Source organism: Tachypleus tridentatus, chromosome 9 (assembly GCF_004210375.1).
Source record: "Tachypleus tridentatus isolate NWPU-2018 chromosome 9, ASM421037v1, whole genome shotgun sequence".
NCBI classification, from domain to species: Eukaryota; Metazoa; Arthropoda; class Merostomata; order Xiphosura; family Limulidae; genus Tachypleus; species Tachypleus tridentatus.
Window position 1 is genome coordinate 167,668,492 of NC_134833.1, and position 13,970 is coordinate 167,682,461.

General features: G+C 32.4%; 1 protein-coding gene and 1 long non-coding RNA gene across 2 annotated transcripts in view; both read left to right on the forward strand.

Annotated features, from left to right (window-relative positions):
• The window catches only part of LOC143227574 (uncharacterized), a 49,789-nt gene extending 48,390 nt beyond the window's left edge, over positions 1–1,399 (forward strand). Inside the window, exons 6-7 of the mRNA XM_076459003.1 lie at positions 120–510; positions 1,242–1,399. Of these exons, the coding sequence (XP_076315118.1) occupies positions 120–510; positions 1,242–1,399 (549 nt within the window). The remainder of the gene's footprint in view (positions 1–119; positions 511–1,241) is intronic.
• Positions 1,400–1,741: 342 nt separating this feature from the next.
• LOC143226892 (uncharacterized) lies at positions 1,742–13,502 on the forward strand. Its single transcript, XR_013014804.1, has 5 exons — positions 1,742–1,765; positions 4,562–4,644; positions 8,892–9,017; positions 11,902–11,979; positions 13,145–13,502. It is a non-coding gene; the product is annotated as an uncharacterized LOC143226892 (long non-coding RNA).
• The last annotated feature ends 468 nt before the right edge of the window (positions 13,503–13,970 follow it).

Sequence of the window (13,970 nt, forward strand, 5' to 3'; positions counted from 1 at the left end):
CTGTAAGATAACATTTGTGTAAAGCAACAACTGATTCTTTGTTTTGTTATTTAGGATCTGTTGTATCTGTAAGATAAGATTTGTGAAAAACAAGAATGATTGTTTGTTTTGTTATTTAGGGTGTGTTGTGTCGGCAAGATAAAGTTTGTGAGAAACTACAGGTTTTAAAAAACGAAACAGATGTACAGATCTCTGTGGAAAATGAATCAGGAACACAACCATGTTCTGTAGAAGAGAATTTTCCACAGTTATCTGCTGAAAAACAGTCAGTATCAACTCCTGATGTGAATAAAGAGTCAGTTTGCTTACAAGGAGAAAGCACATCACTTCACCCTCAAAATAAAACGTCTATATGGGGTAGTTCCCCCAAGAATGAAGTAACTTCACCTCCTCAGGAAAACATTTCTTCTGAAAGAAAGAGAACTTTACCCTCTTGGTTGGTAAAAGTCACAACCTCATCTGAAGGAAAATTAGGGACCCAGAAACCTGTTCCAGAAATCGTTCAAAGTGGTATATATAAGAATTTGGTTAATATAATTTTAGCTGTAGAGAGATAATTTTAACAAGGAACTGTCTTTAATATAATCACTGTTTCTTATACAATTATTGAGGTACCTCCTGTTATGTAAATGTTAATAGAAGATTCAACAAACTTGTTATTATGCATCTCATCAGCCAGTTGTTAATATCTTAAGTTTAGAGATTGTAGCCATATGTCTGTGCATGGATTGTTGTCTTTACAGTTGTGCTCATACAGTTGTATTTTCATGAGTTTTAACGTTGTTTTACTATTCTGATAGTTACTTTGTCAGTTCAGTTTTTAAGTAGTTGTAGTTACAACAAATATGCACACAAATGCCAAGATAACCCAGTACGTTATGTTAAATAATTCTGAATATGCAAACAGTCAAGTTATTTGAAAACTGACATATAAAGTAGGAGGAACTGCATTGTTTAGCATTTAATATTTAGTGTAATATAACCAAATATTTTTCTCTTTTTTGAGAAGTATGGCTAACAGTCTACCTACAATGTATTAGAATAATATAAATTATTTCTTTATTCTGAGAGAAGTGAAGATTATAACATTATGTGTGTATTAAGAACATTATAACATTATGTATTAAGAACAAACTACGCACAGTTCAGTTATTATAGCAGTAGTAAGTCATAAAGAATAAGGACTGTTACATATTATTGGAAATTAAGACAGATAACAGGTTATATTGTTATTACAACAGATAAAAGTGTTGAAGACAGAAAAGGAAAGAGATGTGTCAGAAAAAGGACAGATTCATTTCATGACTCAGAGTTTGAAGACAAAGGAAAAGAATGTAGCAGAAAATATGACTCGAGCAGTGATTCTGGTGGTGGTCAGGAAACCTACAAAACAGGGTGAGCTATTTCATTAGGGTCAGGAAACCTACAGAAACAGGGTGTGCTATTTCATTAGGGTCAGGAAACCTGCAGAAACAGGGTGAGCTATTTCATTAGGGTCAGGAAACCTACAAAAAACAGGGTGAGCTATTTCATTAGGGTCAGGAAACCTACAAAAACAGGGTGAACTATTTCATTAGGGTCAGGAAACCTACAAAAACAGGGTGAGCTATTTCATTAGGGTCAGGAAACCTACAGAAACAGGGTGAGCTATTTCATTAGGGTCAGGAAATCTACAAAAACAGGGTGAGCTATTTCATTAGGGTCAGGAAACCTACAAAAACAGGGTGAGCTGTTTCATTAGGGTCAGGAAACCTACAAAAACAGGGTGAACTATTTCATTAGGGTCAGGAAACCTACAGAAACAGGGTGAGCTATTTCATTATTCAACTTTATGAAACCTGTACATCCAAGAGAAAATTAGCTGTATATATCTTCTGTTTGGTCAATATAAGTGTTTAGAATAAGCCTTGACCTATGACCCAAAACTGACTAGTTAGAGGTACAACCATAATATCATTACAGTCAGTCTAATCTTGGACAGTCATATTATTTTCTCCCCATGGTCACCTTTATCTCAGGTGGTGTAGTATCATTTAACAATGACATGAATAGTCATAGTTTGGGAGACATCAAATTATATTACCCACAAGTTTGTGTTCCATATTTTGTGAAACAGTATCATAATATTATTATTTATTTCACAGTAACTAACCTAAAGAAACCTGTTTTTACATGGTTTTAGTTTCTTTTTTGATAATCAATAAAGAATAGACACGAAAATCAAGAAATAAACAACTTATACTCTGGTCTTCTTGTTTTTTGCTCTCAATGGAAGTTAACTTTTCTCACATTAATGGTAGTAATACACTAAATATATTTTATAATTAAATAATGCACCTAAGAACATAGAATAATAATGTTCAAAAGGCAAACATTACCCTCTACATTCTTACACTCAGTTACACAACCCCCTTCAAACGTGGTCAGTTATTGTTAGTTACCTCTTTCTTTCTTTGTGAACCTGACGATGACCAAAAAAGGTCGAAACGTTGTTCGCTCCTCTACATAAAAATTTTCTCAACCCCAAACCAGCCATTTTACATGTATAATGTCCCTCATTTATCACAGTTTTTCTGGTTTTCTAACTGTGTGACAAAAATTGTTACGAATTCATCTAGTTGTCAGCTTTCTTGTCAGAATAAAGTTTATATTAACAATAAAAATAACAGTTCCCTGTTCAGAAAACAATATTATACAATATGTCAAGCTTGTACTAACAATAAACATAACAGTTCTCTGTTCAGAAAACAACATTATACAATATGGAAGCTTGTACTAACAATAAACATAACAGTTCTCTGTTCAGAAAACAACATTATACAATATGTAAAGCTTGTACTAACAATAAACATAACAGTTCTCTGTTCAGAAAACATTATACAATATGTGAAGCTTGTACTAACAATAAACATAACAGTTCTCTGTTCAGAAAACAACATTATACAATATGTAAAGCTTGTACTAACAATAAACATAACAGTTCTCTGTTCAGAAAACAACATTATACAATATGTGAAGCTTGTACTAACAATAAACATAACAGTTCCCGTTCAGAAAACAACATTATACAATATGTGAAGCTTGTACTAACGATAAACATAACAGTTCTCTGTTCAGAAAACAACATTATACAATATGTGAAGCTTGTACTAACAATAAACATAACAGTTCTCTGTTCAGAAAACAACATTATACAATATGTGAAGCTTGTAAACAATAAAAATAACAGTTCTCTGTTCAGAAAACAACATTATACAATATGTGAAGCTTGTACTAACAATAAACATAACAGTTCTCTGTTCAGAAAACAACATCATACAATATGTCAAGCTTGTACTAACAATAAACATAACAGTTCTCTGTTCAGAAAACAACATCATACAATATGTCAAGCTTGTACTAACAATAAACATAACAGTTCTCTGTTCAGAAAACAACATTATACAATATGTCAAGCTTGTACTAACAATAAAAATAACAGTTCTCTGTTCAGAAAACAACATTATACAATATGTGAAGCTTGTACTAACAATAAACATAACAGTTCTCTGTTCAGAAAACAACATTATACAATATGTCAGGCTTGTACTAACAATAAAAATAACAGTTCTATGTTCAGAAAACAACATCATACAATATGTCAAGCTTGTACTAACGATAAAAATAACAGTTCTCTGTTCAGAAAACAACATCATACAATATGTCAAGCTTGTACTAACAATAAACATAACAGTTCTCTGTTCAGAAAACAACATCATACAATATGTCATTTGATAGATGAAAACCTTGTCTTTCTATTGGATATATATAAAATACAGTGTTAAGAGAACTGTTAAAAAATTTTGAAAGGAGAGAATGTGATGGGCGAGTGTAGTAGGAAGAGTCTTATTTGATGGTTTTGTAGCCAGAAAATGCTAATTTATTTAATTGTATCATACACTGTGATATCTAGAGTTAGTGATGTGATAGAGAAATTGCAAAATAAAACACACATTTACCTTAAAAACGTTTGATGTCCTTTGAGAACATTCTATAGATTGTGAAACTAAAATATGAAAACCATAAAAAACAGAAAGGTGTTTCTATACTTGAAAATTACCTTGTACTTAGTTTGTTAATAACTTGAATGTTGGTAAGTACAATATAAAAATACAGTAAAAACACTTAGTTATTAAAATGTTATTATTTGTGTACCAGATACTTATGGTCTATAACAAAACCTTACCAGTTTTCGAGAAGACATGTTAACAAATCAGAGTTACTTCATGTATTGTAGTACAAATGAAATTTGTGACTTTTTTTACACAAACTGCATGAGCTCACCCTGAAAGGGTTATACATAAATTATCTATATTTTATTTATTAAATCATTGTTTTAAATTATATTGATTTTGTTTAAAAGATATTTATTTGTATTTCATTCGTTTTTAGTTATAAGCGTTTAATGTTTTCATTGATAATAGATTTGAAAATATTTCAGTGTATTTTTTAATGTGGATGTATTTATAAAACCTTTTATGTTATTCTGTATTTGTTTATTTGTTGTTGATTTTAACTTCAGAGTAAAGAAAGACCAGGTTCAGATGAAGAGGAACTTACAGTGACACCTCGGAGGTCTTGTAGATTTGGTGACAAATGCTACAGGTTAGGTTGAACTATGAAATATTCATTTATCTCGGCTTTATGTCTGTGTGTACTCTGAAACATTAATTCTTGTGTGGTCTCCTGATTTTGTGTTTTCCTGTACAGCTTATACTAAAAGGGAAGTTTTTTTTATTATTTGTTGTTTATGCATCAGAAATAAGAATAACACTACCATTACAGAGACAAGAATAACACTACCATTACAGAGACAAGAATAACACTACCATTACAGAGACAAGAGTAACATTACCATTAAAGAGACAAAAATAACACTACCATTACAGAGACAAGAATAACACTACCATTACAGAGACAAAAATAACACTACCATTAAAGAGACAAGAGTAACACTACCATTAAAGAGACAAAAATAACACTACCATTACAGAGACAAAAATAACACTACCATTACAGAGACAAAAATAACACTACCATTAAAGAGACAAGAATAACACTACCATTACAGAGACAAGAATAACACTACCATTACAGAGACAAAAATAACACTACCATTACAGAGATAAAAATAACACTACCATTACAGGAGACAGGAATAACACTACCATTACAGAGACAAGAATAACACTACCATTACAGAGACAAGAATAACACTACCATTACAGAGACAAGAATAACACTACCATTACAGAGACAAGAATAACACTACCATTACAGAGACAAAAATAACACAACCATTACAGAGACAAAAATAACACTACCATTACAGAGACAAGAATAACACTACAATTACAGAGACAAGAATAACACTACCATTACAGAGACAAGAATAACACTATATTACAGAGACAAGAATAACACTACCATTACAGAGACAAGAATAACACTACCATTACAGAGACAAGAATAACACTACCATTACAGAGGCAAGAATAACACTACCATTACAGAGGCAAGAATAACACTACCATTACAGAGACAAGAATAACACTTACCATTACAGGACAAAAATAACCTGTTACAGAGACAAAAAATAACACTACCATTACAGAGACAAGAATAACACTACAATTACAGGACAAGAATAACACTACCATTACAGAGACAAGAATAACACTATATTACAGAGACAAGAATAACACTACCATTACAGAGACAAGAGTAACACTACCATTAAAGAGACAAGAATAACACCACCATTACAGAGACCTATCAGTATTTCATAAGTAGTGGTATTGTTTTTTATGTAAGTTGGAAAAATGCATTTTATTGTTTCACACATATTAAATTCATGTTGTTTTCCACCTTAACAATTGTCTGTGTGGTGAGTTTTGAAGACAGAAAGCCCTGAAATTATGTCTTGTTGTGAAAACACTATTCATTTTTTGGGTTACTGTTCACAAAAGATTTGATTGAATTATTCAAGATAGTAAGTAAATAATAGAAGCTATTGTGGATAGGTTTCTGTTTTGGTTGTGTACTGATTATGGATAGGTTTCAATTTTCGTTGTGTACTGATTGTGGATAGGTTTCTGTTTTGGTTGTGTACTGATTGTGGATAGGTTTCTGTTTTGGTTGTGTACTGATTATGGATAGGTTTCTGTTTTGGTTGTGTACTGATTATGGATAGGTTTCTGTTTTGGTTGTGTACTGATTATGGATAGGTTTCTGTTTTGGTTGTGTACTGATTATGGATAGGTTTCTGTTTTGGTTGTGTATTGATTATGGATAGGTTTCTGTTTTGGTTGTGTACTGATTATGGATAGGTTTCTGTTTTGGTTGTGTACCGATTATGGATAGGTTTCTGTTTTGCTTGTGTACTGATTATGGATAGGTTTCTGTTTTGTTTGTGTACTTATTATGGATAGGTTTCTGTTTTGGTTGTGTACTGATTATGGATAGGTTTCTGTTTTGGTTGTGTACTGATTATGGATAGGTTTCTGTTTTGGTTGTGTACCGATTATGGATAGGTTTCTGTTTGGTTGTGTATTATGGATAGGTTTCTGTTTTGGTTGTGTACTGATTATGGATAGGTTTCTGTTTTGGTTGTGTACTTATTATGGATAGGTTTCTGTTTTGGTTGTGTACTTATTGTGTACTTATTATGGATAGGTTTCTGTTTTGGTTGTGTACTGATTATGGATAGGTTTCTGTTTTGGTTGTGTACTGATTATGGATAGGTTTCTGTTTTGGTTGTGTACTGATTGTGGATAGGTTTCTGTTTTGGTTGTGTACTGATTATGGATAGGTTTCTGTTTTGTTTGTGTACTTATTATGGATAGGTTTCTGTTTTGGTTTGTGTACTGATTATGGATAGGTTTCTGTTTTGGTTGTGTACTGATTATGGATAGGTTTCTGTTTTGGTTGTGTACTGATTATGGATAGGTTTCTGTTTTGGTTGTGTACTGATTATGGATAGGTTTCTGTTTTGGTTGTGTACTGATTATGGATAGGTTTCTGTTTTGGTTGTGTACTGATTATGGATAGGTTTCTGTTTTGGTTGTGTACTTATTATGGATAGGTTTCTGTTTTGGTTGTGTACTGATTATGGATAGGTTTCTGTTTTGCTTGTGTACTGATTGTGGATAGGTTTCTGTTTTGTTTGTGTACTTATTATGGATAGGTTTCTGTTTTGGTTTGTGTACTGATTATGGATAGGTTTCTGTTTTGGTTGTGTACTGATTATGGATAGGTTTCTGTTTTGGTTGTGTACTTATTATGGATAGGTTTCTGTTTTGGTTGTGTACTGATTATGGATAGGTTTCTGTTTTGGTTGTGTACTGATTATGGATAGGTTTCTGTTTTGGTTGTGTACCTATTATGGATAGGTTTCTGTTTTGGTTGTGTACTGATTATGGATAGGTTTCTGTTTTGGTTTGTGTACTGATTATGGATAGGTTTCTGTTTTGTTTGTGTACTGATTATGGATAGGTTTCTGTTTTGGTTGTGTACTGATTATGGATAGGTTTCTGTTTTGGTTGTGTACTTATTGTGGATAGGTTTCTGTTTTGGTTGTGTACCATTGTGGATAGGTTTCTGTTTTGGTTGTGTACTGATTGTGGATAGGTTTCTGTTTTGGTTGTGTACTGATTATGGATAGGTTTCTGTTTTGGTTGTGTACTGATTGTGGATAGGTTTCTGTTTTAGTTGTGTACTTATTATGGATAGGTTTCTGTTTTGGTTGTGTACTTATTATGGATAGGTTTCTGTTTTGGTTGTGTACTGATTATGGATAGGTTTCTGTTTTGGTTGTGTACTGATTGTGGATAGGTTTCTGTTTTGGTTGTGTACTGATTGTGGATAGGTTTATGTTTTAGCTGTGTACATGATTATGGATAGGTTTCTGTTTTGGTTGTGTACTGATTATGGATAGGTTTCTGTTTTGGTTGTGTACTGATTATGGATAGGTTTCTGTTTTGGTTGTGTACTGATTATGGATAGGTTTCTGTTTTGGTTGTGTACTGATTATGGATAGGTTTCTGTTTTGGTTGTGTACTTCTGTTTGATATGTGGATAGGTTTCTGTTTTGGTTGTGTACTGATTGTGGATAGGTTTCTGTTTTGGTTGTGTACTGATTATGGATGGTTTCTGTTTTGGTTGTGTACCAATTGTGGATAGGTTTCTGTTTTGGTTGTGTACCGATTGTGGATAGGTTTCTGTTTTGGTTGTGTACTGATTGTGGATAGGTTTCTGTTTTGGTTGTGTACCGATTATGGATAGGTTTCTGTTTTGGTTGTGTACTGATTGTGGATAGGTTTCTGTTTTGGTTGTGTACCTATTATGGATAGGTTTCTGTTTTGGTTGTGTACTGATTATGGATAGGTTTCTGTTTTGGTTGTGTACTGATTATGGATAGGTTTCTGTTTTGGTTGTGTACTGATTGTGGATAGGTTTCTGTTTTGGTTGTGTACTGATTTTGGATAGGTTTATGTTTTAGTTGTGTACTTATTATGGATAGGTTTCTGTTTTGGTTGTGTACTGATTATGGATAGGTTTCTGTTTGGTTGTGTACTGATTATGGATAGGTTTCTGTTTTAGTTGTGTGCTTGTTATGGATAGGTTTCTGTTTTGTTGTGTACTGATTATGGATAGGTTTCTGTTTTGGTTGTGTACTGATTGTGGATAGGTTTCTGTTTTGGTTGTGTACTTGATTGTGGATAGGTTTCTGTTTTGGTTGTGTAATGATTGTGGATAGGTTTCAATATTCACTTCCTTGATCAGACTCATTTTTTATATTTTCAAGTTTTCAATGACACCATACTAACAGCTGAATGTTTTTTGGGTAACAGAAACAATCCATCACATTTTGAAGAATTTAGTCATCCAGGAGATCAGGACTTTGTGGAAACAAAAGATACAAGCAGTGACAATGAAGAGAATAAACCTGAGTGTCAGTATGGAGTAGAGTGTTACAGGTATTTAAAGATAAAACTGTCAGAATGGAGTAGATTGTTACAGGTATTTAAAGTTAAACCTGAGTGTCAGTGGAGTAGATTGTTACAGGTATTTAAAGTTAAACTGAGTGTCAGTATGGTGTAGATTGTTACAGGTATTTAAAGTTAAAACTGAGTGTCAGAATGGAGTAGATTGTTACAGGTATTTAAAGTTAAAACTGAGTGTCAGTGAGTATGGAGTAGAGTGTTACAGGTATTTAAAGTTAAATCTGAGTGTCAGTATGGAGTACAGTGTTACAGGTAGTTGAAGTTAAACCTGAGTGTCAATATGGAGTGAAGTGTTACATGTATTTAAAGTTAAACCTGAGTGTCAGTATGGAGTAGAGTGTCACATGTATTTAAAGTTAAACCTGAATGTCAGTATGGAGTAGGTTGTTACAGGTATGTAAAGTTAAAACTGAGTGTCAGTAAGGAGTAGAGTGTTACAGGTATTTAAAGTTAAACCTGAGTGTCAGTATGGAGTACAGTGTTACAGGTATTTAAAGTTAAACCTGAGTGTCAGTATGGAGTAGAGTGTTACAGGTATTTAAAGTTGAACCTGAGTGTCAGTATGGAGTAGATTGTTACAGGTATTTAAAGTTAAACCTGAGTGTCAGTATGGAGTAGATTGTTACAGGTATTTAAAGTTAAACTGAGTGTCAGTATGGAGTAGAGTGTTACAGGTATTTAAAGTTAAACTGAGTGTCAGAATGGAGTAGAGTGTTACAGGTATTTAAAGTTAAACCTGAGTGTCAGTATGGAGTAGATTGTTACAGGTATTTAAAGTTAAACCTGAGTGTCAGTATGGAGTAGATTGTTACAGGTATTTAAAGTTAAACCTGAGTGTCAGTATGGAGTAGATTGTTACAGGTATTTAAAGTTAATCCGAGTGTCAGTATGGAGTAGATTGTTAGGTATTTAAAGTTAAACTGAGTGTCAGTGAGTATGGAGTAGAGTGTTACAGGTATTTAAAGTTGAACCTGAGTGTCAGTATGGAGTACAGTGTTACAGGTATGAAAGTTGAACCTGAATGTCAGTATGGAGGACTGTTACAGGTATTTAAAGTTAAACCTGAGTGTCAGTAAGGAGTAGAGTGTCACAGGTATTTAAAGTTAAACCTGAGTGTCAGTATGGAGTACAGTGTTACAGGTATTTAAAGTTAAAACTGAGTGTCAGTATGGAGTAGATTGTTACAGGTATTTAAAGTTAAACCTGAGTGTCAGTATGGAGTAGATTGTTACAGGTATTTAAAGTTAAACCTGAGTGTCAGTATGGAGTAGATTGTTACAGGTATTTAAAGTTAAACCTGAGTGTCAGTATGGAGTAGATTGTTACAGGTATTTAAAGTTAAACCTGAGTGTCAGTATGGAGTAGATTGTTACAGGTATTTAAAGTTAAACCTGAGTGTCAGACAATATGGAGTAGACTGTTACAGGTATTTAAAGTTAAACCTGAGTGTCAGTATGGAGTAGATTGTTACAGGTATTTAAAGTTAAACCTGAGTGTCAGTATGGAGTAGAGTGTTACAGGTATTTAAAGTTGAACCTGAGTGTCAGTATGGAGTAGAGTGTTACAGGTATTTAAAGTTGAACCTGAATGTCAGTATGGAGTAGATTGTTACAGGTATTTAAAGTTAAACCTGAGTGTCAGTAAGGAGTAGAGTGTTACAGGTATTTAAAGGAGTGTCAGTATGGAGTACAGTGTTACAGGTATTTAAAGTTAAACTGAGTGTCAGTATGAGTAGATTGTTACAGGTATTTTAAAGTTAAACCTGAGTGTCAGTATGGAGTAGACTGTTACAGGTATTTAAAGTTAAACCTGAGTGTCAGTATGGAGTAGATTGTTACAGGTATTTAAAGTTAAACCTGAGTGTCAGTATGGAGTAGATTGTTACAGGTATTTAAAGTTAAACCTGAGTGTCAGTATGGAGTAGGACTGGTCACAGGTATTTAAAGTTAAACCTGAGTCGGGGTATTACGGGAGGATTGTCACAGGTATTTACAGTGTCAAAACCTGAGTGTCAGTATGGAGTAGAGTGTTACAGGTATTTAAAGTTGAACCTGAGTGTCAGTATGGAGTAGAGTGTTACAGGTATTTAAAGTTGAACCTGAATGTCAGTATGGAGTAGATTGTTACAGGTATTTAAAGTTAAAACTGAGTGTCAGTATGGAGTAGAGTGTTACAGATATTTAAATGTCTAAAGAGTGAGTTTAAAGTTAAACTGAGTGTCAGTATGGAGTGTTACAAGCATTTAAAGCTTAAACCTGAGTGTCAGTATGGAGTAGAGTGTTGGGCAGTGTACGTAAAGTTAAAACCTGAGTGTCAGTATGGAGTAGAGTGTTACAGGTATTTAAAGTTAAACCTGAGTGTCAGTATGGAGTGGAGTGTTACAAGTATTTAAAGTTAAAACTGAGTGTCAGTAAGGAGTAGAGTGTTACAAGTATTTAAAGTTAAAACTGAGTGTCAGTAAGGAGTGGAGTGTTACAAGTATTTAAAGTTAAAACTGAGTGTCAGTAAGGAGTAGAGTGTTACAGGTATTTAAAGTTAAAACTGAGTGTCAGTAAGGAGTAGAGTGTTACAGGTATTTAAAGTTAAACCTGAGTGTCAGTATGGAGTAGACTGTTACAGGTATTTAAAGTTAAGCCTGAGTGTCAGTATGGAGTGGAGTGTTACAGGTACTTAAAGTTAATAACATGTTAGTGACTGGCAAAAATATTTACACATGTTTAAAAGAATTTTCAGTTGTTATGTCAGTGTTTATCTCTTGATGATTGAATTAGGTTTGTAACAACAGTTTTCAGTTATTATTTCATTGTTTGAATCATAATCACTGGTTCAGGCATGTGTACTTTGTTTAATATTACAGGAAGAATCGAAACACAGACAGAAGTACAGTCACACTCAAAAAAAGTGAGGCCAAAACGAAATGCTGCAAGGAAAGGGTGTATGTATTTTAATTATCACATGGAGAGTTAATGTGGATTACCAGTTGTTTATATTTGTAATTATCACATGGAGAGTTAATGTGGATTACCAGTTGTTTATATTTGTAATTATCACATGGACAGTTAATGTGGATTACCAGTTGTTTATATTTGTAATTATCACATGGACAGTTAATGTGGATTACCAGTTGTTTATATTTGTAATTATCACATGGACAGTTAATGTGGATTACCAGTTGTTTATATTTGTAATTATCACATGGAGAGTTAATGTGGATTACCAGTTGTTTATATTTGTAATTATCACATGGACAGTTAATGTGGATTACCAGTTGTTTATATTTCTAATTATCACATGGACAGTTAATGTGGATTACCAGTTGTTTATATTTGTAATTATCACATGGAGAGTTAATGTGGATTACCAGTTGTTTATATTTGTAATTATCACATGGACAGTTAATGTGGATTACCAGTTGTTTATATTTGTAATTATCACATGGACAGTTAATGTGGATTACCAGTTGTTTATATTTGTAATTATCACATGGAGAGTTAATGTGGATTACCAGTTGTTTATATTTGTAATTATCACATGGACAGTTAATGTGTTGTTTATTACCAGTTGTTTATATATTTCTAATTATCACATGGACAGTTAATGTGGATTACCAGTTGTTTATATTTCTAATTATCACATGGACAGTTAATGTGGATTACCAGTTGTTTATATTTCTAATTATCACATGGACAGTTAATGTGGATTACCAGTTGTTTATATTTCTAATTATCACATGGACAGTTAATGTGGATTACCAAGTTGTTTATATTTCTAATTATCACATGGAGAGTTAATGTGGATTACCAGTTGTTTATATTTGTAATTATCACATGGACAGTTAATGTGGATTACCAGTTGTTTATATTTCTAACACACTGAGTTAGTTTTTTTTTTAATTTTATGAAAATATTTTCGTATATTTCTATACTAAACTTTTCTAAACTCAAATAATTATATTAATAATAAACATTTTAAAACTTTTGTGTGTGTGATTTTATCATTTTATTCTTGTAGAGCACTTTTCAGAAAATTCATCATTGATGTATGTTTTCCGTGTATCAGAAACAATTAAACATCCATTCTTACATCTTATATTTTTGTAGGTCAAAAGCAACAAGCAGATAATGAGGACAGTGATAGTTACATAGATGATTCAGATGTTTATGAACCTTCAGATTCTGATTCAGACTGGAATCCAGATGAAGAAAGTGATGAAGATATCGGCAGACTAGTCAGAGAAGCTAAAGGTTTTATGAAAAACAAACGCCTGTAGAAGAAATAAGTCATTTCATAACTTTTTAACATTATTATACAGAATTGTTGAGTAATATATTTTATCATAATGTAAATAATATAGCCACTTTATCTTTTCTTTGATTTTATAGTTTGTGTACAGTAAATTAATATTTTGAAATTACACATTCAGTAGAAATATTAAATAATTATTACAGTTTATGACAATATTGAAAAAGTGTGGTTCATGTTTGAAGAGAATTGGCTGTTGAAACTTGCATTCCAGCACAAGTAATTGTTAAAGAAATAAAATATATCTAGTTTTTTTTATTACAGAAACAAAGTAATAAACCTGGTTTATCGTCATTACATAAACAAAGTAATAAACCTGGTTTATCGTCATTACATAAAGTAATAAACCTGGTTTATCATCATTACATAAACAAAGTAATAAACCTGGTTTATCGTCATTACAGAAAGAACATAGTAAACCTGGTTTATCATCATTACAGAAAGAACATAGTAAACCTGGTTTATCATCATTACATAAACAAAGTAATAAACCTGGTATATCATGATTACAGAAACAAAGTAATAAACCTGGTTTTTCATCAATGTAAGTGGTAATTTCTTTTATATTAATTTTACCGTCATGATAGTAACACTGATGTATGTAAGTGATAGTATTTTGAGTTC